This window comes from Dermacentor silvarum, chromosome 5 (assembly GCF_013339745.2).
Source record: "Dermacentor silvarum isolate Dsil-2018 chromosome 5, BIME_Dsil_1.4, whole genome shotgun sequence".
NCBI lineage: Eukaryota > Metazoa > Arthropoda > Arachnida > Ixodida > Ixodidae > Dermacentor > Dermacentor silvarum.
This window is the reverse complement of record NC_051158.1, coordinates 5,920,131-5,944,964: the sequence shown is the minus strand read 5'-3', so window position 1 is coordinate 5,944,964 and position 24,834 is coordinate 5,920,131. Positions and strand designations below refer to the sequence as shown.

Sequence of the window (24,834 nt, the reverse complement as noted above, 5' to 3'; positions counted from 1 at the left end):
GGTCAACGCCGGCAACCCGCGTAAAGGGCCTTTAAAGCTATTGCTTTGTTATCTGTAGATTACTTGATTAGCTCAAGCAGACCAGGTGACTATTTGTCGCCGTCCCGTTTCGGAGAGGAATGCCAAGAAATCATGACCATCATCATCATCATCGTATAGTCGCGTGTTCTTCGCCGAAGCCTTCGCTCCGCGTCTCTTGACGAGATGCTCCTTTGAGTCGGATAAATCACAGCTTCGCTTAGATCGACTCCCACAGTGCGTGGAATGGACTGCGTGATTTTTGGGCGATTGTTCAGAGCAGTGTGTCTGATATCCAGGGAGTAAACAAGCCGCGAAAAACGCGCGGATGCGCAGCTGTTGTCACGTCATCGCCGCACCTGTCGTCTTGCAGCCTTTATCGTCGTCAAACCGTCGTCGTGGCGCAATCATCCCGCTGTCATGCCATCAAGCGAAAGCATGTCGACAATAACTTGTGCCGCCATCTTCAAGCGCCGTTTATCGACGTCAGCAGTTTGCTTCGTTATAGCACTGCTCAATGTGCCCGTTTGATTTCCGCGGTGCACATAAGCAATAATATAAATTCGCTTACTTTGATAATAAACTTCGATGGCTTCTGAAAAAAAAATTATTCGCCTGTGTCGTACTTGCCTTAGTAGCCTACTCGAAACTGGCGCGCGTGCTCGTGTTTTTGCGCATGCGTTCACAGTTCCCGTTACCGTTTCGGCAGTGACTACTTCAGCGTATACGAGTCACAATTCCACTGAACAACAACAACGACCTTCTCACGTCCTCTACTGAACGATTATTGTTTTCTTGAACCCACGCACCGCCAGATTCAAGGCCGATCGCCGCTTAGTGGCTTGCGCTATTTCGCCGAGGAACAACCGCCCTACAAGAAGTTTTGAGACTGCAGACACCAGCAGAAGACATCGCCATCGTCGTGAACGCTGGCACTGCGCGTGCTTGCGACACGAGCTGTGGAACGAGCAAGCGAGCAGGCCAGCGTTCTTAGGAGCCGTTCCGCAGCCTATCCTGCAAACGCTGCACATCCAGAGGAAGAAGGTCGGTCCACCGTGCGTGCTGCTACACCGTCATCGTGCAACGAACGCCTGTCTTCCACAAGACGTGAGTACGTGTGTGTCCTCCTCCCGCTGGGGTTGACAGTGGATGCGCGAGGGATGTCTCCGAAGCCAACGTTGCGACAAAGGAACTTGTCTTCGTCAAGGCCTTGTCAAAACTTTGGCTTCAGCGACACTTCTTCTGACACCACTGTTAATCCCTTCGAGCCTCCATGTTTCTACCAGCGGTGAACTTCTCTTTCTCTCTCTCTCTCTTGTTTTGGACTGCTCTCAGCTGTGCACCACTCTGGTTCGCACCTGTATTCAAGTCTTAGCAAGCACTTCACCGTACGATTAATGTCCCTTAACATCGTTCAGGTGATCGCAGGAGGGAATATAAATAGACCGTTCTCGAAGATTTCCACGGCCTGGACTGTGTGTGAGAATGCGTTTGTTTTGCAGCGAAGGTGTTATTACGTTTTAACGCGACAGGGCCCCGCGTCGTAGTGTTAAGGAATTCTTCGCAGAGTCACATTTTGAACAAATAACTCTTTAATTGAGAAATAAGAGAAAAATAAGAGGAGTAACAACGTGCGTTCCGACTACTTCCATCGCGGGTCGCCCTCCTTTTCTTTTTTTTTTTTTTTCATGTTGCCAGCCTAGCATTTCGATTCCGCTAACAGTAGAAGTCGCAGTTTCGCCTGAAAGGCGAAGCATTGATTGCGGTAGCAAATTAGTAGAGCGTTATACGAAGCATCATCACATCAGTACTTCCGGTATGGAACGCTGCAGTGTGCTTGCGGCTGCGCGCATACGTCTGTGCTCGCGATGCATCTCCTTTCATGTTATTTGTTTGTTCGACGTCGTTATGCGGCCGTTAATCTCAATGTTTCCCAGTCTATACAGAACTATGCGTGACATCTAGTTAACATTCGGTAAAACAGGGCTGATGTTAGGTGTACTATGAGAAAGTTTAATGTTCCTGACTTAGACGTTCGACTTTCTGGGTTTTTCGATGCGTTGCAAATAAGTACTGAATACTCTTTTTTTTTTTCCTGTTTTTATACGGGGAACGTCGAGGTTTTCCCGGTGTCCTCAGTGCCAAAACCGCGATTTGATTGAGGCACACCGTAGTTGGGGACCCTGGATTAGTTTTAAGGCGAAAGCCTTTAATGGCTCATACTCGCGGCGTCCGACCGTCCGTCCGTCCGTCCGTCCGTGCCCTGGAACGGTGCCAGCTGTGGCCTCTCCCCCTTACACTCTCTCCGCAATCACGTGATGGTACAGTGGCGCGCGCGGCAACGCTCCTTCGTCAGATGTCCCGTTTCAGCAGTCGAGTTAGTCGGATATGGCTCCCAAGCGGCCCGGTGATGATTCCACGGCAAGCGGTTCGGAGAAGCGCCCCAAGAATGTGGATTCCCCCGATACCAAACGCCAGAAGAACAATGAGCGAATGCGCATGCGGTGGTAGTCAGTCGAATGGGCACAGGCTTTCGCCGAACACACTTTGGAATTTACAAAGTGTCCTTCAATTTTTTACCACCTGGGGATCTTCAACGTGCACTTCCATAGCACGGGACACAGGTGTTATTTTTATGCAATAAAAATGAAGGACAGTGATCAGTGATCCGTAGGCAAAGTTTAAAGCATGTGTGTTAATTTCCGATTTTGTGTACACTAGCGCATCGGAGCGCTATAAGTGTTTCGCAGAATTTGATAACTCGCTGGCTTCAGTTCCTACATGTGCCTAAAGTAGTTATTAAAATAGATATTTTCTTAATTTCTTCATTATGCATTTCGATGTTTTCGTGTATTTAATGTCCGCCTCTTCCAGCAATCCAGTTCAAGGACTGGAATTTGTGCTATCTGCCACATGCACATTTTTTTATAATTATCTGTTGTATATAAAAAAAGACATCGGCGGATTCCACGCACATATATCAATCGGCTACAAGCACTTCTTTTTTTAAGTTTATGTAGACTCCACTTCTTCCTCGCTTAGTGCATGCTCTCGTCCTATTCTGCTCACTTCTTTCTCCACATTCGGCTGCTTTTTGTTGCCATCTTTTTCACTGCTTTGTAGCCGACTTCTTCAATATCCTGATGCCGACTACTTCGCTCCTTTCTGACTATATCTATTCGGGCACCTAACGATTGGCACATGACAAATCCGGTGATTGGCCGAGTATGTTCTTCTACCCAGTGTCACATGCCGAGATGCGCATTCAGACACATTTTATTCAGACACATCTCCAGTGGCGCATATATATACCCAGTGGCCCGAGTTGTATAACCGGCATAACAGCAGCAGTTGGCACTCGCAAATTGGAAAGAGTCAAAGAAAGCATTGCTCAATTAGACATCGCCCGTATTCACAAAGCGCTTTCTCTCTCTCAAGTATTTCTGCCTCTGTATACCTTTCTCATGCCCAGATTTGGGACAACTCCAAGGGAGAGCATCCACGTGAAGGCCGTTGACCGACAACCGCAAATCGCCGACTGTTCTTCCTGGCAAGCGACAGCTCACCCGATCGCACAACGGGCAGCAAATGGATAAACACGTCGTTAGGCCTCGACCTCACGGCGACAGCTATGGGGCGTATCGCTTCGACCTAAGGCGGCTGCACTGTACCAGGAGCGACAGTGATCCGGTCTGCCAGCTTCTGTGGCGCCTCGAAGCGTGCAACCAGCTTATCTCTCACATCGGGTTCCAGCTGCGCGAGGAAGAGGAAGACGACATCGGCGAGCTCCGGCTAGTCCTGACCCCGCTTCGGGTGATTCCGCACTCGTGGACAGCTCCCACCAGGATCGCCGCTCGCATCCGCGCGGCCATGGATCTCTTTCAGCGCCTGTGCCAGGAGCACAGGTGCTTATTCTTTTGGTTGGAACGTGGCCTCTGGGATCACACCAAGTGGCGCCATTGCGATCTCGGAGGCCACGATTGAAATGGTGAAAGCAGCGCGAAATGGTATACGCAGACCATAGAGTTTCTCATTATATTACTTAGAGGCAAATCTGGCGCTGATGCGCCGTGGTAAGCATGGGAATGCCGGTATATTGTGACTTCGGATTGGCATCGTCCTCGGAGAGCCAGGACACCTTGAAGACGCGCCTGGCTAGCACCGTTCCGTCTGTCACAATGCTTCATTTCCTACTAAAACAGCACTCAAAAAGCTGTTTTCCTTTTATTATTAAACAAAAACATGTTCTGATTAATGACGAGGACTTGTTGGATGTACAATTGTATGAAACGTAAAAGGTATCAGCGGGCCTCTGAAGTTGGAGGACAGATGACAGGATTCGAGCTCGCTTTGGAACAGATTGTCATGATTTTTTTTATTCGCTTAATTATGCATTATAGGTGAGAACTTTTATTGAGAGATTTAATGTGGGTGATTGAAAACCTCTTATGCAGATTTTATTTTATGAACCCGTTATATGTGTAGCGATATCCGCGTTATAGACGAAGCCTCGTACAAGACCCGCCAACACAAACCTCGCAGACATATATATATACCTTCATTCCCATGACGGTACAACGCCCCCTTTAAGAAACTCCCATAGACGGTGGCGCCAGATTGCCCCCTAGGTGTTACAGTGAGAAACTCTATGACGCAGACTGAGGGGCAGAGAAAGGAATCAAGAGTAAAAAAAAAACTAATTCTGGGGTTTTACGTACCAAAACCATGATTAGGTTATATAAATTATAGCACGCTGTTGCGGGGTACTGTAGATTAATTTTCGCCGTCTCAGGCTTTTTAACGCGTGCCTAAATTGAAGTGCATTAGCGCATTTTTGCTTTTTGACTACACCGAAATGCGGCCGGAATCGAACCAGAGACATCGAGCTCAGTAGCACGGCGCCATAGGCATTAGGTTCCCGCGGTGGGTAAACGGACATGACATGCTCCCTCTTTATTTCTCTATCTGTCCTTCTCTTGCTGTAATCCTTTTTGACGATGATTCCATTGTTTCAACCACAAATACGCACCAAACTCTCCAAACTTCTGCTTCCGTTGAAAACAGGTGCGTCACGTTGATCGAGCTCGACTACGACGTCGCCAGATACGAGGTACTGCTGGCAGCCATCAGAGAGAGCGTCGGCGTCAAGCGGCTGCGCATCTGCGACTTTCACAACCTCCCTCGAGACAACCCGGGCCTCTTCCACGTGATCCTGGGGCTGATCACATCCATGGAGCACGTGGACGAACTGGTGTTTCGCAAGCGACAGCACCACTCCATCGACAGCGTGCCCTTGCCCTCGTTTTCGATTAGTCGATTAGGGGGCACCACTCTCAGGAAGCTCAACGTGGCCGACCTGAACCTGAAGGACTCCGAGGTGTCCAAGCTGATCACGCTGCTCATGGGCAACGACACCGTGACCGAACTCGCCGTCGGGACGTCGGTCTGCATGTTCGCGGGGATGGAAACGTCGCTGGGCTTCGCCGACTACCTGGCCAAGGCCAAGGACACCCTGCGAAGCCTCACCCTCAGATCGCTCGGTTTCTGCAGCACCCCGCACATGACGAGGCTCGCCAACACCGTTGCCGCCATGACGGCGCTCGAAGAGCTGGTCGTGGACATGGTGCCCTGCGGGAGCGAGGGCACCAACATCTTCGCCGAAGTGCTCGAGTGGAGCACCACCCTGCGCCACTTCAGCGTCGTCCTGCCCCCGTGGTGGGACCGGTCCATTACCTACGGCGTCTTCAACGAACCGGACACCGGCTTTCGCAGCATTCGACGCTGGCTGACGGGGCTGGCCAAGACCACTGTCCTCGAGACCCTGACGCTGGACCTGCTCGGCTTTCACCTGGACGACTGCCTCATGCTGTTCCTGGCCCTGGCGGAGAACGAGAGCATCAGGCAGATGACCGTGCACCGGCTCATCGAGTGGGGCTGCGTCGAGAGCACGTGTCACGTTATTCGTGAGTATGACCTGACGGAGCGAGTTCTCATCAAGGACCACAACATGAACCCTCACACCATGTCCAAGCTGCCCATGTGTCCGGAAGTCAAGGCCATGACCGTCTACTCGCACTGGTTCCGGGCCGCGTCCTGCGACATTCGCTTGGCCTTTTGCGTCCTGGCCTCGTGCGACCACCTCACCTCGCTCCGGCTCCACTTCAGGGACAACACCTTCAATTACTCGGTGCTCACCGCACTGGCCGCGTACCTGGCCGGTGCCAACCAGCTCAAGGAAGTCGAGGTGCACTTCAACGCCAGGCTGTACAACGAGCGGGACATCCCACAAGACTGCACGGAGAGTCCCCTGATCAAGGCCGTGTCGAGCTAACGCTGCGCGAGCTGCGGCTGAGCGAGGTGGACTGCCGGCTGCTCGCCGACTTCGTTCGGCGTAGCCGGAGTCTTTGCGATCTGACGCTGTCGGCGCCTAACAGCGGTCGCTTCGTGAGACTCATCGCGCCGTCGGCGACGAGGAACTACACCTTGCTCAACGTATGCCTCAGCGACACCTACGGGAGCGACGAGATGAATGTCGTGGTGGACGTCGCCAGGCGCAACCGCAGCCTCGTGGCGCGAGCTACCCGCTTCGGGTTCGACGACGACCGGTCCATCTACTGCGCCAGCGCCATCGAGTTCGTCTCACGACATCCCAAGCTCGCGGAGACGTTGCAGGACAAAGCGGCAGTCGGAGAGCGGAGAGCCAAGGAGATGATCCGGCGCGCCCTAGACAGCCTTTCCGGTTTGGACGCATACATGACGGCCGTCCGCGTTGTGAAGGACAGGGTGGAGTGTTGCCCTCGGCCGGCCGCCGGCATTCAGCTCGACCAGCTGAATCACGACTGTTGGCTGCACGTCAGGCAGTACCTCAAGGTGGCGGACGTGTTGCAGGCTTGACGTCCGCCCTGACGAGCTCATCAACAATACACACCGGGGTTCAGACCACGACGTGTGTGGCCGTCTCCATGTTTCTATATTAAAACGCGCTAACCCTTTTACATGCATGGGTCTAACACGGGAATTTCCAACAGGAAGTATGTGCCTGCTGCAAATTAGCTTCCAAATATACTTTAAGCAGAGAGGTGCGGGAGGGAGAGGGCAGTGGCGCAGACTATTTTGGGGGGATGGGGGGAGGGGAGCGGCACGTATGTTCCCACTATACCCCCCCCCCCCCCCACACACACACACAATGATAAGCCCGTGGAAGAGGCGAATAGGAACGCACATCTGCCATTTCTGGCGAGGAGTGGAGTCCTCATCAAGGTAGTTAAGATTATAGGGTTAACTAGGAGTGCAAGTAGGTTTTGTGATGGCACTCACATGCATACTTCCTTTCTTCCCCCTTCGTTGCGTTGTGTTACATGGAGTATGTGCTCTCATCAAAGACTTTTGGAGACAGACAATGCGCATTCAGAGCGCTGCGTTAACGTGCACATCCAAAAGCTTTCAACAGAAGCAAGTTCGGCTGCTGCAGTCTGGTTTCGATCCCCAGAACTCGTTCAATATATGAATGTACAATTATGCATGAAAATGTGGGTGTATACACTAATCTGAACACGGCCTTAAATTTTTTATCGGAAATGACGCAGTTCCTGAATAAAAGCGTACTACCTAATTGCTCACAGTGTTTGCATATAAATGCACTCCGAACACTGCTCACACACGAGCCGACACAATGTATAGTTCATGGCTCACTTCTACACTCTCTCTACCGGCTAATGCTTACGTCATTAATTCTTGATAAAAAGCAGCTCAAACGGCAGATCATATCAGGTATAAGCGCTCGAACGAGCCATGCGAAAAAGCCCTCGGAAATACTATCATAGAGTACCGCTGCGACGTACTACTGGCACCGCACAAGCGTATACGCATCAAGCGTATCAGAAAGCAGACAAGCAAGTAGAGATTTACTCGCAGCAAAGCCTCCGAGCGCAGATTTTGGCGGAGCGAGATGTAGTGCCATTGTTCGGAACCCACGTGTTGCTTCACTAAATGCTTTTCACAAAGCGGTCTTGTCGGCGAATGTTTACTTGGAAGCTCCTCTGCAGGTCGCAGGGCGGTTTCTTGCGCAATCTTGCTTCGTTTTTCGATAAAATATTCATTGAGGCCCTACGTTACTGAAAATAGAGTTCCCTTTATTCAAGTGAAAGCACGTGCAAAGACAAAAATTAATGCAACGCTTCTGTACAGACATTAATTTGCATTTAAAGAGCACTAGATAATAAGCTTTGACACTGGCTAAAATCGTGCAGTCAGCACGGCCACAACACCGTGGACACTCCCTCCTGGGTAAAATGCTTCGTCCTTTGCAAATATGGCGTCCGCAGACTTGCTTGTGTGGTATCGTTCCAAGGATCGAGTAAGTCGTCGTTGAACGTGCTTGGAACATTGCGGATTGAGTGCGATAAACATGCACGAACTCTAATTAAGAAAACAGCTCCACTTACGGATGTCGGCGAGTGCATAGTGTTCAAATGGATGTTGCAAGATGCAAAAAGTATGCAAGCTATAAACAGTCTCCTAGCTACACTGCAGTAACCTCTACCTCTGCACGCCAAGATGACTGTGCCGTGCTGTGAAGTGTGCACGTACGCGTTGCACAGAAACAGTATGCTGTGCAGCCCTCGTCATCGTGTTCACCACCCTCCTTCCTCTTCCCATCCTATCGTTGTTATTGCCTCAAAGCCCTTCCCCAGCGTGGAGTAGCAGGCTAGAAGCACTTCACTTAGGCCAACCACTCCACCTTTCTGCAATTGAAAATTCTCTCTCTCTACAAGAGGGATCAAGAGATGTTCGCGTGCGACACACACGGACACGCTGGTCGAGTGCTCCTTCGAGTGCTCCACCTCCGCAACCACCGTTCTCCTGTGTCCTCTAATGTGCTTTGAAATCTAAGTTCGCGGGCGTTCTTTTACCTTCGTCGCAAATGCGACCGACAGAGTTCTCGGCACAGCAACGCCTTAGCATCTCAACCACCGCAGCGTCCTAAAGTCCCTAAAAAGCAAATGAACCCACTCTTTACCATCTCGATGCGACACGGAAGTGGATATTTTTCGAGTCTACAAAAACGCGATACCTGACGTCAGCTACACACCGCGGCTCGACAAACAACACACTGCAAAACAGTGTTTGTCACCGTGGTGTTTGCAGCACTTAGCGAACAATTAATTATTGACCCTTTTCGCGGAGCAGTTTGTTTTAGAGAAACCAGATGGCGATCACGGCGGCGCGCCATTAGGGTGCCTCGATGCCAGCGCGGCGCTGGGCATCGAGGCACCCTACGCGCCATACCTCTCCTCGGCGACCGCGCACGAATACGAAACCATTACCGCTTCTACCTTGCTTCTGTGCGATCAGCTGTCGGAAATGCAACTGAGTTTTCGCTAACACACTGTGCTCCAATCATGCTAGATTGAATCATGTGGATTGAAGACTTGTGCAGTAGTTGGCTGCAAAAATAGTGACTGGCATGTTAAGGAATGGAATGAATTTGTGTGGCCAAGTTCGCGGACCGCTGCTGCAACTGTCCGAACGTGTTACCGGCACTTCGTGATGTACAGCTTTCCTCGAGGATACAGAAATTTGCTCATCCGCCACCCTTGTATCGCTAACCTTCAAAGAAAGGGCTTCATCCCCAGAACGTTGGCAAGAGTGAGTACCACTCGTTAAACAATGACAAAGGGAGTAGCGCCGCTTCCTGTCATAGTAAGTTTCGCGTACGTTATCTATACACACCTGTCCCAAGTGGCAGGAAAACTTACGCCCACTCTATCGCCGACGTATTAAGAATAAGTGAATGGGCGCACACTTGAATATATGTGCACTGAATACGCACATTAAATGACGGACTACACATATGGCGCACGAATGGTCGAAACTGAATGTTTCGTGAGGGTCCACAAGAGTAAGCGAGTTACTAACTGTAATATATATTTGCTACAAGGTATTACAATGTATAAAACAGCTACGTTTCAAGCCTTGTGCGCAGCAAGAACAAATCTATCGGAACTGAGCACAACCGCGAGCGATTAGGCAGAAAATAATCAGAGTCCGCACAGAGGATCTTCACTGAGTCAGAAACTGACAAGCCACTGCTTCAAAATATTTGCCGAATAAAGAACAAAGAGCAAGACACACTAATCCTGACTGAATTCATAATCGGAAAGCTTGGATAGGTTGGAATACATATTTAGCCCCGCTTTTTAAAACAAGCACCATATACTCTGCTTGCGCCGTTTGGCCATAGCTTAATCAGCTCCAAAAGCGCTTTTGCATGCTCTCTGAAGCTGTGATCAAAGCTTCGTGTCGTCCACCTTAGTCACCGTCTACGATATCTCCGAAAACAGAGGTTTTCTAAGCCGCGCCGGCGTCATACACTGCCATTGTAAACAAGGAGGCAACAGAGGCAATTGAGGCAAGCAATGGGCGCGTCACCACGTGATCAAACATGGCAGCGCCCACATGATCGCCGCGAAAAGGGTCAATATTCTAAAGCCCGTTTTTCACAGGGTGCGAATGCGACTGCGTTTTTGCACTTGAGAATTCGCAGATGCGGCAAGTGGGCCGTCGGAACAAACCACGACGTGGAATCGTATACACGTCATTGTGGCCTGCCTGCTTTATTTCTGTTTTGATAAAGTAACGCACTCAAACACAAACAACGGTCATGAAAACTGTTTCTATGGTGTTCTCCTTTGTTTTCACCGAAGTGAACTGACGCCAAGAATAATTCAGTCTTCCGCTATAGGTACTCGTAAATGTTTTGAAAATGGTAGCTGCCGTGCTCGGCGCATGTGTCATGCAATTATTGTGGGATACTCTAGGGTTCATGTGAAACGGCAATGCGAAGTTCGCATTCGCGGAAATCGTAGCTGCGAAAAACGCAGTCTAAGATCGCACCATGTGAAACAGGCTTAAGCGAGTGCTTATATCGCTTAAGACTTCCCGAACACTGCGGCTAGTCCACCGTCAACCATGATGATCAACCCGCGAGGTTCCAGTCAGCTGGAGGATGCGGCCGTAGAAGCTGGCCGCCTCCGCTGCCCCTGTAAAGCACAAACGGAGCGTGTAAGACGACCGGCCCAGATACAACCCCGGGCGCACTCACCTATGTTGTTCCCTGACTATGGCCAGGGCTTGGTCTGCGTGGAAGCGCTCCTTCCGCCGGAAGGCCTGCCATAGCTGCACGACGTGTTTGTGTGCAGGGTCTTCGGTGACCACCGCTTTTAGAAACATGCCAAGCCCACGTCATGGAACTCATCGCGGTAGGAACAAAAAACATTTGTAGAACGCTTAAGCTTCGATCGTCTTTGAGTGGAACGCGATAGCATTCAAAGATCCCTGACTGCTTCTCACGCTTCCCGGCAACTGCAGCTTATGTAGCCGTAATGTTTACCGGGAAACGCTGGCGGCGAACGCTATGCACGAAGGCCAGCTTTCTGGTAGAAACGCGGCCTCTTTCATGGGCCGATCCCGGAGGTAATGCACAGCCATGCCAAAAAAAAAAAAATGATTTTCAGGTTTCTGGTATTGTTTCGCACTTTTAATACTTCAGTCTGAGAAGATTTAACATAAAAGGTATGCGCTGGCGGTGTTTCATATAATTTGTTTGTGGGCTGTCATTCTCCAAAATGCGAGGAATAACTTTGTCAAGAAAGGACAAGGTGCTACATCGGGTGGCCCCGGTGGTTGCCCCCGCTGTATCTGGGAAACCATCTGCGTCGGGGACACAGTCCGCCGCAGCGCTGTGTTTCCGCGCCTTAGTTCGCGGTTGATGCGAGACGCAGCACGAAGGTCAATTCGCTCGCTGCTGCTCGTTCGTTCGTAAAACTTTATTGGCAACAAGTATAAAAGGGTCACTAAGTGGCCAGGAGCCCGCAGGTCCTGGCGGCCTCCTTAGCCCGCTGGACAACCAACCAGATGTTGCTGGTCTGGGTCCGAGCTGAGCAGAGCAGCCTCCCAATCCTCGGTATTTAAAATTGCAAGCTTTCGCGGCGGCAGGTTGGCCGGGCAGGCCCATATCATATGAATAATGCCCGCTGGTCTGTCGTGGCTCCAGGGGCAGACTTCAGAGTATTCCGCAGGATAAATTCTGGAGTATAGCCAGGGGCCGGCACCCATGGGACGCTCGGTCCCATGCCGATACGCGGCGGCAGCGCCCCTTTTACAACTAGCGGCTGTCGGATATCCTACTGGAAATAATATACAAACAAAACAATGCCTCCATGACGTCACTGATGAAATAAAAAAAATTAGAGGGAGAGGGCGCGCTGCCGGGAGGAGGAGGGTTGCCGCTGAAGCCCTCCCTTCCCATTTCGCATGCAAGCGGACTGTGTTCGTGCTCTCTTGCAGGTCCGCTGGCCGTGTGGCGACATTGGCCAAATCGCGGAGCAGAACCCGCTGAAGTGTGTCGTGTAATAGGAAGCGCTTTCTTCCTACCAGGTTTACCTTGCAAGCTGCTATTCATCTTCTAAACCACTGGGACATTGCTCGTACGCACCAGTGCCAAGCAATTATAATGAAGAATATTTATATAGCGAACCGTTGTTAATTACCTTTTCGTCATTTCGTGAAAGTAGTCGGTTTGAAAGTCCTAACTTCCGGTTACGTTTAGGGCTACACTTCAACTAGTCCACAGATATAGTGGGGGGTAGCCTGACGAAAATAAATAACTTCCTGACACCATCAATCGTTAATTTTGTTCGTGTGTTGTGAAGTGGATCAACTAAAACTAGCCGATTCTCGGCCAGCCAAAACTCAACACAAGTAAAAGTTGAACGCTTTTGTTTTTATCCACACATTCGGTACTGGAAAAAGACTGACCTCTACGCAGTGTGAAAGTGACAATCTACAGAAGCAATTTTCATTCACAACGGAAATTTGTACATGATGAGTGAAAATAGATTCCAGAAGATCCAAACCAATGCGAATATTAATAACCGTCACGTTGTTACCTTGTCTGCGTCCTGTTTTTCTTTTTTTTTTTCTTTTCTTTTTCTTAACCTTGGCTGTGCATGTCGAGAAAGACTGAACAAAATGTATAGCCCAAAAACACGCACTCGAGCCCTTCATTACAAGTACGTATTTCACCGGCAACAGATGGGGCGCCGTCATGACGAATGAGTCGAGCGACACGTACTGTTATTATGTCAGTCCACTCAGGCTTGCACAGAACTGGTTTACTCATACAAAATGAATATACCTGCTCGGAAAATAGAGTGAAATACTTGTGCTTACCCGTGGTCTTTAGGAAACCCGAAAAACTTCGCAGAACTGGAATTCCCGGTGTTCGAACACAACAGAGCCGCGCAACACATTGGATGCCCCGATTTAGCCATCTTCCGTCTTGCGCTCGTTGCACGCCTGATCAAGCTTCTCTGACTTATCTTTCCCATCTTCACACTTGGGACGACAACCGAAGCAGACGACCGAGCGCGATATGACTTGTGATATCGCTGAGGGAGTGGCAATGTTGAGCGGATGCAAGCTCGACGGACGCATGAACCGCTTCCCGCGTTTCGCCCGATTTAAAATTCACAAAAAGAGAAATAAGAAAAATGACTTAGGATGTCCGACAACCGCTAGGAGCGCGCATGTTCCTTGAAACCGAAACTAACTTTACTTTGGCGAAAGTACCCGTTTGCAATCTCCACCAAGTGACTTCGTGTCCAGAGATTTGTCGCCTGCAGGGTACAGCTTCCTGCTCAGGCGACAGTGGGTGGCGATCTCCTGGAAGGAGACCATCCGATCCCTCACCGATGCCAGGTCATCGTGGTCAAAAGCGCGGTCGGTAAAATCTCGCGCGATGGAGTGGGCCACTTCGTTCCCAGGCAGTGAGGAATGCGCCGGTGCCCAGATGATCATGACGGGGCGCCGATATTAGTTTCGTTTCAGGATGTTATAAGCTTCGGGGGAGATACGCCCTTTGGAGAAATTCCGAACCGCTGACTTAGAGTCGCTGATTATAATCTTGCAGTTGGAAGCAGGTGATGGCGAGGGAGATGGCTGCCTCCTCCGCACACTCAGTGTTGTGGTTTGAATTGTGCCTCCGGATGTGATAGCACCTCAGTAGTCTACCACGGCCACGGCGTGTGCACTACGGGCTTTATATGGCGATGCATCTACATAGACTACATCTGCGTTAATACAATATTGCTTGTGGAGTGCTTGGGTCCTGGTTAGCATGTGCTCCTCATGGTGAATAGGGTGCATATCTCTCGGTAAGGGTAGCACACGGATGTGCTTCCAGTATAGATCTATGCTGATTTTGGGGGACATCAATGCCTCGTACTGTATTCCAGCTTTTTGCAGTATTGTTCTACCTGGAGCGGATCGGGAGAGGCGCTCATACTGGTTTATGCGGTGAGCCTCGACGAGCTCATCGAGGGTGTTGTGCTCCCCTAGTGCATGGAGTCTCTCGGTTGATGTATATACAGGAAGGTCAAGGGAAGGCCGTCTCTGTACCTGGATGGGACCGCGTAGCAGAACCTCTGATTTTTGCGGGGAACACGTCAGCCCGCACATTTGTGCGTATACCTGCGTCCGTATGACTGCTTCTTGCATGGCTTCTTCTACTTGGGCGTCATTCCCTCTATTTACCCAAAAGGTTATGTCGTCCGCATAGAGACTGTAGTTGAGATTGGGGATACGGTCAAGTATCCTGGGAAGCAGGGACATGGCAACATTAAACAGAAAAGGGGACAAAACCGATCCTTGTGGTGTATCGCTACTTCCTAACCTTATGGTTTTAATGGATTTAAGGTCGCCAAGATGGAGTTCTGCCGTTCGGTAAAGCTACGGATGTACGTGTAGGCCTTCTCTCCTACACCTAAGGTTTGAAGCCGACTGAGAATTTGGGAGTGTTTGACTCGGTCAAACGCTTTTGTAAGGTCGAGGCCCAATGTTGCTTTAGTTCCGCCCCCGGTGTTAGTGTTCAAAATTTGATGTTGGATTTGCAACATGATATCCTGTGTGCACAGTCCCTGTCGAAAGCCAATAATGTTGGCAGGGAACAGAGTATTATCCTCAATGTATTTCTGCATCTGGTTTAGGATAACGTTTTCCATTACCTTCCCTGCACATGATGTGAGAGAGATATGGGTCTCAGGTTATCCAAATCAAATTTTTTGCTTGGTTTGGGGATGAATATAATTTTGGCATGCTTCCACATTTTAGGTACTTGACCGTTGTCCCATAAAGTGTTCAGTTACGTAGTGAAGGCACTGACGGACCTGTCGTCCAAATTCCGGAGTGCCTTGTTTGTTACCTTGTCTGGGCCGGGGGCTGATCCGGTACGGAGTTGTTGTAGGGCTGCGCGGACCTCAACCTCCAGTATAGGAGCATTTAAGTCCTGTTGGCTGGCCTTTCCGTTGTAGTCCGGATGCGAGATTGACGGGGTGTAATAAATGTACTTCGCCTCTAATTGTTTAAGGAGGTCAGAGTCAGTGCCTGGGTATTGGTGCGCTATTTTAGTGAGATTTTCACTTTGTGCAGATTTACTTTTGGTGGGGTCTATGGGGTGTCTCAGTAGGTGCCAGGTGTTCGCCATGCCGAGTTATCCCTGCATGTCGTTACATATCTGTTACCACTGCTGCTTAGAAAGCTTCTGTGCATGAGCTTCTATTTCTCAGTCGAGAAGGGCTACCCTCTTTCGAAGTTTACTATTTAATCTTTGTGTTTTCCAGCGTTTTAAAATGCTACTGCGGGCTTCCCACAAGTCACAGACATCAGCGATTGGACACAAGCGTTACTAGAGGACGTAAGCACCGTCACCTCCATTATACCGGAGGAGGCGGGCCTGCATGAGCATGGCCGCTACATAAAAAAAAAAAAAAAAAAAAAAAAAACCGTTTTTTTTTTTTTTTTTATGTAGCGCGCAGTCGGCACTGTAGCCTCACTATGGTAGCCCCTTCTAGCCACCATAGCCTAACTCCAGCGCTTTGAGAGTGAGTTTCCGCGTTCATCGCATAAGATGTGTTCATGTTTGGTTGTGCGCGCGTGGCACCATGCTTGTTCGTTTAGTTAATATGCTTATGTTTACAAGATAATGCGGCCGATAAAACTACTGTGCTTACTTCGTACAGCTGCCCGCTAATTTGCTATCGCGATCGATGCTTCGCCTTTTGGGGGAAACTGCGACCTGCGACTTTTTTTTTCCGACCAACTAAACACAGCATTAAAAATGTAACTGCAAGAAATTAGCACGTTTTTGTTTTGTTCAGGTATCTGCTCGGTGATAACGCAGAAATCTGTTAAGCTCTGTTTTATGCGGATTCAGTGGATTCTCGTGTTACGGTTTCAAGGTGAACGCGATCGGTCGACAAACTATCCAACACGAGCCACAGTCATCACATGCCGTAGCCCGACAATGCTGTAAACTCTCAACTGACGTGACAGCGGGATTAATTCGGGATCGCCGAGGCGCCAAGTATCGAAGTTGGCCGAAGGCGTTGACGTCGTCGTGCATCGCCGTTGACAGCTCATGTCTACGTCTGCGCGACCTTCTGAAGCGTCGTCGGAAAGCGCCGTGTGGTTAGGTGATTGAGCGATGAGTGAAGCACCAGTGACAACGCCAGTGGCAACACCAGTGACAACACCAGTGACAACACCAACCACGAGCAGTGCACCAACAAAGCCATCCGGCAATGGCACCACCGCGGGCGCGCCAAAGAAACAGCGGGCGCAAAACTTCTGCTACGCACCGCGCTGTCGCACAGGTCAGAAAGGCGCGCCGCGGTTCTCCATGTTCACGGCGCCCAAGGACCCAAAAGTGAGGAAGATATGGCAGTACAACCTGCGCCGGCTCGACAAACCGCTCACCCAGTACTCGTCGGTCTGCGAGCGGCACTTCGACCCTCGTTTCATCGTGCGCGACTACGTGCACATCATAAACGGCGCCGAAGTGCGGATACCCCGGGGCAAGCCGAAGCTCGCCGAAGGTGCCATTCCCACGCTGCTTCCCGACCTGCCCGGGTACCTCTCGAAGAAGCTGCCCAAGCAAAGGCCGACCAAGGGCAGGCGTCAGTCGGAGCCCATATTCAAGACGATTCTCCCGTCGCCGCCGCCACCGCCTGCGAAGAAAAAGAAGCAGCTTCAACAAGAGCTCGGCGATCAAGCCGAGGACTCGTGTCAGGACAGCAGATGTGACACTCCGTGCTTCGAAAACGCGGACACTACCGATACCGGTAATCAAACGGTTAAGGAGGCTCGGCCAGCCCCCCATACCGGTAGTCAAACGGTTAAGGAGGCTCGGCCAGCCCCCAATACCGGTAATCAAACTGTTAAGGAGGCTCGGCCAGCCCCCGAACCTCCGCTGACGATAGAACGCCTCAGGAAGGAAACCGTCGAGCTGCCTTCGCCGACGTGGTGCCTCCTCGGAACTCGAGACCCGTGCAGGGTGGTGTTCGCGACGACTGTCGTGAGAAAGGTTGCGCCGGATTCGCTCGACGTGACGCACCCGAAGCTGGTCAGCTTTTCGACGAGCTCCGACGGGCCGGAGATCGTGGCCGAGGCGTACTTCCAGGGTGCCCTGTGCTGCAAGGCGATCGTCACGACGCTGGAAGAGGCGAAGGTGATCCTGCAGGACGCGAACGCGACGCACATGTGCAAGGGGGCGATGACCCCGAGCGAGTTCGAGGAGTGCTCCCGCGGCATCACCGTACAGCTTCTGCTGAAGATCGGCAAGAACGATGAGGGCACCGTGTTCAGCTTGGACTGCACGAGAAACGTTGATGCGGAAGGTAATATTGCTGCGCGTCACGAGTCGATGCGCGTGAGTGTGTGTGTGTACTGCGCTTGCGAATGTTTATGTGCGGGTGTTTAGGGTGCAGTAGGCTGTTTGGTCTTCTTTTTTTTTTCCTAGCTTCGGTTCTTAGGTTCAAATACTGCGAACTAAAACAACGCATGGAGCACCTACACACACAATGCTGCTTGGATGGAGATGCACTTTCAGTACACGTTTGTTACTTTTGTAGATTTTGACTGCATTCACTTAACAGAACCAGATGCAGCAAGAAAGACTTGCTGGTTGATATGCGTTCGTGTTGACAGTTCAGCTCAACTTACAGATAAATATGAAGAATGTGCCCAAGTGTCCCTTTCATCTATAAGCTGCGCTGCAGTTTGAACGATAAAAAGAACTGGTTGGTGGATAGACGTCCTGTCACCATTGCTATCTCGATTATTTGCCGAGTGGACTGACAGGTTGAGTCTCGAAAAATTTCAGTGCATTCATGATCACCCACAGTTATTCATACGGGCATCAATTTTGGTGAAGCATCATGTGTGACAGTGATAGTGATGGTTGCTGTTGGCTACTTTGACGGTTACCATCGGGTGAAGAAGGGAGGGATTTTAAGAGGGGGAAATTTAACAATAGTGACAGAGGCATCTCATAAAGGACTCGAAATCAAAAATCTTTTTCCAACATAACTGCTTCTCCACTTGGTTTGGGCCATTGCTGGAAGCTTGCAGGCCGAAGCACTTGAGAAGGCCTTCTCCTTTCTGACCTTGCTGGCCGCTTCGGATTGAATGCATGATTTAAGCCACTAAACACATTATTTGATTGTCTTTTTCCTGTGCTGCACAGGTGAGGTTAGTGCTATTATATCTGAAGGAGGACAAGGCGGTCACTCCTGGCCTGCGTTTACTTCTGTCTGCGTTGTCTTCCTCGCAGTGTAACTATAGTCTTTACCGGACAGCTGTCAACAAAGTAATTACTCTATGGAGCCTCAGTTGCCCGAGAGCTTAAAAAATAATTGTTACTTTTTAGTGTTACCCATTCAGAAAGTGCACAAAGTGTAGCATAGCTTTGGATATGAAAAATGAGATTATTCACGTCAGTGAAGCCCAATTTGGCGATTTTGTTGTACCAGACACGACTGACGCGTGCACATGTGGCTGTGCTGCTGAAAGTCATTCAGAACTCAACAAGAAGGGAGAGCGAGTTACCCTGCATGACCAGCCACCTTGGTGACGTGAATAGTCACCATTTTCACATCCAAAGACACTTTATATATGGCTCGCGTTTGAGGGGGTCGCATAAAAGGTGCTGCAATTATTTGTGGCGCTCTTGAGGAATTGAGGCTTCTTACCATAATCACAGAGTCGACAGCTACCAGAAAAAACAAACACACACATAAAAAAAAAGGCTGTCACAGTTACAATAGCTGCAGTGAATGCTGTGAATTTGTCAATTGAAATGTCATGCTAAACAGTTTAGCAAGGAAATTTCCAGAAATGGCACTAAAAACATCGGCATACTTTACATACAAATTATTTTAGACTACTTCTGAAATTCGTTTTGTCATTGGCAGCCATAGCTTCTAAATGTGGGATCAAGTGTGCATTTGACAGCCAAATGACTTTGCAGAGTGCAGTAGGGCCACAAGTGGCCATACTGATGGTCTTGGATGTCTTTCAGTATGTCCATGATTGAGTAATTAATGTCATTTCTTTGTGCCTGTGTGACATAGATATTAGCTATTTGCAATCATGAGCATTTGGGGAGCATTTTAGCTTTTATTTGTGCAGCCTATTTCACTCACTGTTTGGATTGCATTACGTGTACAAATGGGCATTTTTGTATCACTTACCAAAGAAACATTCCATAAAAAAGGGGTTAACGTGAATTACATATTGGTAAAACAGACTTTCTAACGCTATGATTTGAAAATTACTGCAGCTAAAGCCCCCCCCCCCCCCCCCCACCCCCTAAAAGAAAATGATACTAGAATTTGGCAAAAATACTGTAAGTTATGTATTACTCAAGATGATAACGGCTTACTAAACAAAAACAAAATCACATACTTTGTTCTGTACCAATGCTGCAAAGATCTCTGGTCACAGGTAAAGTCACTTTTGCCACGGGCAGACAAAAGTGCCCAGTAAGTTTTTTCATAAAACATTCAGCTAACAGTGGCCATAAGTTCCGCTAGAGAGTGGCTGCACTGTAGATATGTCTACATAAGCGAGTGAGTCCGAAAAATCAGGTTCCGAAATATCGCTCGGCAACTGTATTCGCATTCTTTTGAAATCAAGTTTTGCCCAAAACACAACACAGTAAAATTATTGGTGTCAATACGGCAATTGTAGATGAGCCCTGAAAACCAGGCATATTGTAATAAACTCTTAAATCCTGGCAGGTACGCGTGAAACTTGCCATGCAGGCTGACTAGCCATGGATGGCATTGTGCTGTGGACAAGAAGTCATGGGTTTTGATTGCCGACCACATTCCGATGTAGGGTGCAAGGACTCTTGTATTTAGTGCTTTGGGTACACATTAAAGAACTGCAGGAAGTGTAAATTAACGTGAGAGTATTGGCTAGGTGGTTATTCATATTCTGGTGGGAACAGCGCTAAGCACACCGACAAAGGCAAACTAACATACAAAATGACACATTGCGCATGTGTCGTTTTCGGCGTGCCTTCACCTTTGTCCATGTACTTACCGCCCTGTTCCTGCCTGAATAGGTCAAAATGAACCCGGCACCCCTCATAACCAACAGTGTAGTTTCGGGACCTTGGAGGGGACACTAAAGAGAATAAGCTTAACCGTATGATGGTGTTTCTTTTTTTCACTGGTCGATCGAGAGCGGCAGCCGAAATCTTGGAGCGATTGCTCGGATTTCCGAAGTGTGAATCTGCCAATGGAGAGAAAAATTCTTCCGCGGTGGATCGTATCAGAAGTCTGTGCGCATGCGTCACACAAACCGACCTCCAATCTGTACATTTCCATGGCAACCAAAGTCGCCAACTCGCAGCGCGCAGAAGTGATGTGTGCTTTTCGTCCCATTTCCACCTGAATCCGTGCCTCGGCAGCGGAGCAAGCGAGAGCGATTCAGCGCGGAGCGTGTTGGTCCGAAACGACCAGTGGAAAGCGCGAACCCACTCCAGATCAACCGGTGAAATCGGGATGCGCCGCCGCGGAGCAGAAAATCCTGCTCCAGACCGACCAGTGAAAAACACCATGAGTAAATTACACTTCTGCAATTGCAGAAAAGCCACTCTTACCATCAGACATGACTTGGTATCCCAGAAAGAGACACAAAAGACAGGTGGTGATGCCACCTTAAAACTTCTGCATCAGCTTACCGCGATGTCACGAATTTTGACAGCACCTGCTTGGGCCCAGTTAATTTTTTAATTGGCAAAGGTGGACTACATTGTACTCTAAAGGAGGCAAACATTCAAGTTCAGTCTTTTACTGGCAGCACACACAATACCACACTGTGATGTACGAGTGCTATGGTTTTGGGGCAGAATTGTTAGATCATGTAATAATCAACCTTTTATTTTGGTAGTGATCAAAGTAGAATTTCTCGAGAATACTTTATCTGTACTGACTTAACGTTTCTCCTTATCGTCCCGCTATAAACCCCATAAATTAGGTGTGCGTAAAGTTTTACTACGCTTGTAACAAACCTTACTAGAAAAAACTCTGGTGCTGCACTTACTCTGCTACTGTGGGACTGACGGTTATTTGCACGTGGATCTTGCTAATCTTCCAGCTTCTGGCTTCGAACGTTCTTGTACACTCTTAACAGTTTGCACCGTTTAGGGCATATCTTTGACCTACAACAGCAATCGCCATCTATCTTGCCCGCCTATCTTTTCCTTGAATCTGCACACCCTGTACTCCAGGCCACAAAAGGCAGGATGATGTTCTTGAAAGTAGCGAGCGCAAATTTTTCAAGAAAGGAAATACAAGCAAAACAGACGGTTATTGTCGTGGGACGAACATACACCCTACAGTGTGTTCACTGTTTTTAGAGAGTGGTATTTGTTTTTTACGCCATTTTAACCCTTTAACCCCCCAATTATTTATGAAAAAACGTACCAATTTTCAAAATCTTTTTACGTAGTCATAATTTTTTCTGTCATTCTGATTCTGAAGACATATCACTGGATTGATGTCTGGCTACAATTAACACAAAGAATAAAAAAAAAAAAAGAAGGCTGCTCTTGAGGGCAGCTTTCCCTCAACGCCGACCGTAACTGGTCTTGGTAATCGTGCTGAACGAGTGTTGACTCGTCATTGGTGATATTGCTGCTATCTCCCACAACGAGTACAGCTCGAGATAGGGGGTTAAAGGGCTAAATTTCCTGCAGTTTTAGCTTCACAAACACAGCACGGTAATCAGTGGGTAATCAGTGTCCGTGCACATGCGTAATTGTTGCTAAGTGTTTCACTTGCAATGTTGGAAATGACCAATTTGCTAAGTCTCAAAGCCAACTCATCATTTCCACACTGGCTGAAGCGGCCTGCTTGCAACTACCGTAAACACTGTAGCACCAGTGCTCCCTTTAGTATTGTGGGAAACTTGTATGATTGCAAGCGTGCACACCTCGCAGTCAAAACTAGTGAAACTTGCTAATGCCTGCCCCGGTTGTCACTCCCCTTGCAGGAACCGCGTGTGTGCCCTGCAAGGTGCTGCGAAAAACTCTGCAAAGCAGGAAGTCCAGAGTGCTCAAACAACTGATGAAGGAGTGCCTTGACGACGGAGAGCCAGGCAGCCCGCAGCAACAGCAGATGCAGGAGAGCGCCGTCAGCTCCCCCGCTCCAGAGGAACTGAGAAACGGCTCGTAGTAACGAGCGCTTCAACTCTCACCCAGCATAGGGGTCCATACGAGTGTTCACTGGAGGGTTCCTAGTGTTTGCTGGAGCTACCACTACGGTGGTTCGTGTTAAAGGACTCTGTACAGCATGTCCATGGCCTGTAATAGTTGGGTTTCTTGGTCATCCTTGTGGCATGGTTCACGACTGAAGTAGCACTATACAGGGTGTTTCATTTTAGCTGCACCAAATCTTTAAAAATAGCCTGGTGGCAGATAGCAGAATTATAATCCTTGATCTAAACTACGTGATGAGGCGGCCATTACTTCCACGAGAAATCAAAACGCCTAATTGATTAATTAGCATAATTACGCTAATTAACATTTTAATTAATAATTTTATGGCCCATCTTTCAATCTACGAATTATAGCCGCTGAGTTCGCAAGGCGTATCCACTTGGAACGAATTCTCAGGACTGAACCAGTTTCGAGATAATAATTTTCAAAGTGTCCGACGAAATGCATGGGCGTTCCAGTTAACTTTGTGCTTCAATGCATAAAACAGCGTTTTCCTCAAAAAGTTAACTGGAACGCCCATACATTTCGTCGGACACGTTAAAAATTAATATCTAGAAACTGGTTCAGTCCTGAGAATTCGTTCCAAGTGGATACGCCTTGCCAACTCAGCGGCTATAATTCGTAGATTGAAAGATGTGCCATAAAATGATAATTAAAAAGTTAACTAGCGTAATTATGCTAATTAATCAATTAGGCATTTTGATTTCTCGTGGAAGTAATGGCCACCTCATCGAGTAGTTTAGATCAAGGATTATAATTGTGCTATCTGCCACAGGCAATTTTTAAAAATTTGGTGCAGCTAAAATGAAACACCCTGTAGGTGAACTAAGTGCGTGACATCGTCCTGACGTTGAAACCACGCTGGTAGTTTGCTCTGCTGCTAGGGCTGCAATTTCGAAGCTGTTCTTTTGTCATGGATTTCTTACGTGGCAGTTTAACCTAAACCTCGGAGTATGACCGTTGATCCGCCTTCCAAGCTCCTCACAGAACAAATTCTCTGAAGGCCAAGAACACCACTGATGCCTGATTACGCAACAGACTGGATTGCCAATTCACTTCACAGACATGTTTGACTTGACTCAGTGCTTCTTCAGGCATGATCTGCTGCAGTTCAGCCAGTCATGCATATCTAGCTTTAGTACTCTCCATGCATTAGATTGCCATTTATTAAAGCGTAGGAACCTTCTTGACAAATTGAATTGCTTCTGAATTATCAAAGGTTTTGTCTTTAGACCAGGAAAACTAGAAAAATTATAGAATGGTAACAGAAGACAGAAACACATCTTTAAGCCAAGCCCAGAGACAAGTCAAGCAAAATCTTGCCTTCTGCTTGTTGTTCACATAATGGTTGAGCTACTGCGTCACCAGGATACCCTCCCGTAACATCTGCGTGAACTCTATGCTTGCTATTGTTAGCCCACCAGGGCTCTCATCGACAGCATCTTACAAAGACCATCATTGTCATGTTTTTCTTTTTAACAAACACAGTCAATACAATAAAAGTAATGTTTGGAAATGTGTTTTATTACTTCTTTATTTGTATAAACGAACACTATGGGAAAGGAGCACAAATTATTTCCGACGGCCACTGCGGGCAACACTATGGTACACTGGTTAAAACAAATTTTCTCTGGCATGATTAACACAATGTTCTACCATAAAAGCAACACAAAGTGCACTTCTCTTAGATTATAATTTAAATGTAAACCATATGAGAGTGCCTTGGAAGCATGTGCCCGGTCAATGCTTTCCAAAGCGGATGACAACATGTGGGTAGCTATCATTTTTTTCCGTCAACTGTACATCTTGGAGAGATCCCTTGCAAAGAACGAACTTTATTGTTCAGGCAATTCCGTCTTTGACTGCGCATTATACATGTATTTGACCGCAAGACGCCGTCAGACGCAGTGGACAGGGACGATCGGAGGGCACTGCACAAGCAACTCGAGAGTGTTTTTAGCCCGACATATGCAAATTACCATTCTCTCGTTCTAGCAATGCCATTAATGTAGAAGGCAGCGCTGCTGGTGCCATTTTCTGCAACTGTCTTCAATTGTAATTCGTTATAAATATTGACGTATTGCACAACTCTTCTCATGAATACAAACGTAATTGCAAAACAATGTGTCCGAACCAACAGAGATCTTGAAGAAGTACTGACACAACATCTTCGACACGTCCGCTATGAT

At 48.5% G+C, this 24,834-nt stretch overlaps 1 protein-coding gene across 1 annotated transcript; it reads left to right on the top strand.

Moving 5' to 3' along the window:
• Nucleotides 1-16,350: 16,350 nt before the first annotated feature.
• LOC119452724 (uncharacterized) lies at nt 16,351-24,161 on the top strand. Its single transcript, XM_037714679.2, has 2 exons — nt 16,351-17,753; nt 22,420-24,161. The coding sequence occupies exons 1-2, from the start codon at nt 16,562-16,564 to the stop codon at nt 22,599-22,601; spliced, it is 1,374 nt and encodes a 457-aa protein (XP_037570607.1). The 5' UTR covers nt 16,351-16,561; the 3' UTR covers nt 22,602-24,161.
• Nucleotides 24,162-24,834: the final 673 nt, after the last annotated feature.

Coding starts and splice junctions, on each gene's coding strand:
- LOC119452724 (XM_037714679.2), top strand. CDS start 16,562: ATGAGTGAAGCACCAGTGACAACGCCAGTGGCAACACCAGTGACAACA. Junction 17,754..22,419: donor GAGAAACGTTGATGCGGAAG/GTAATATTGCTG, acceptor CTCCCCTTGCAG/GAACCGCGTGTGTGCCCTGC.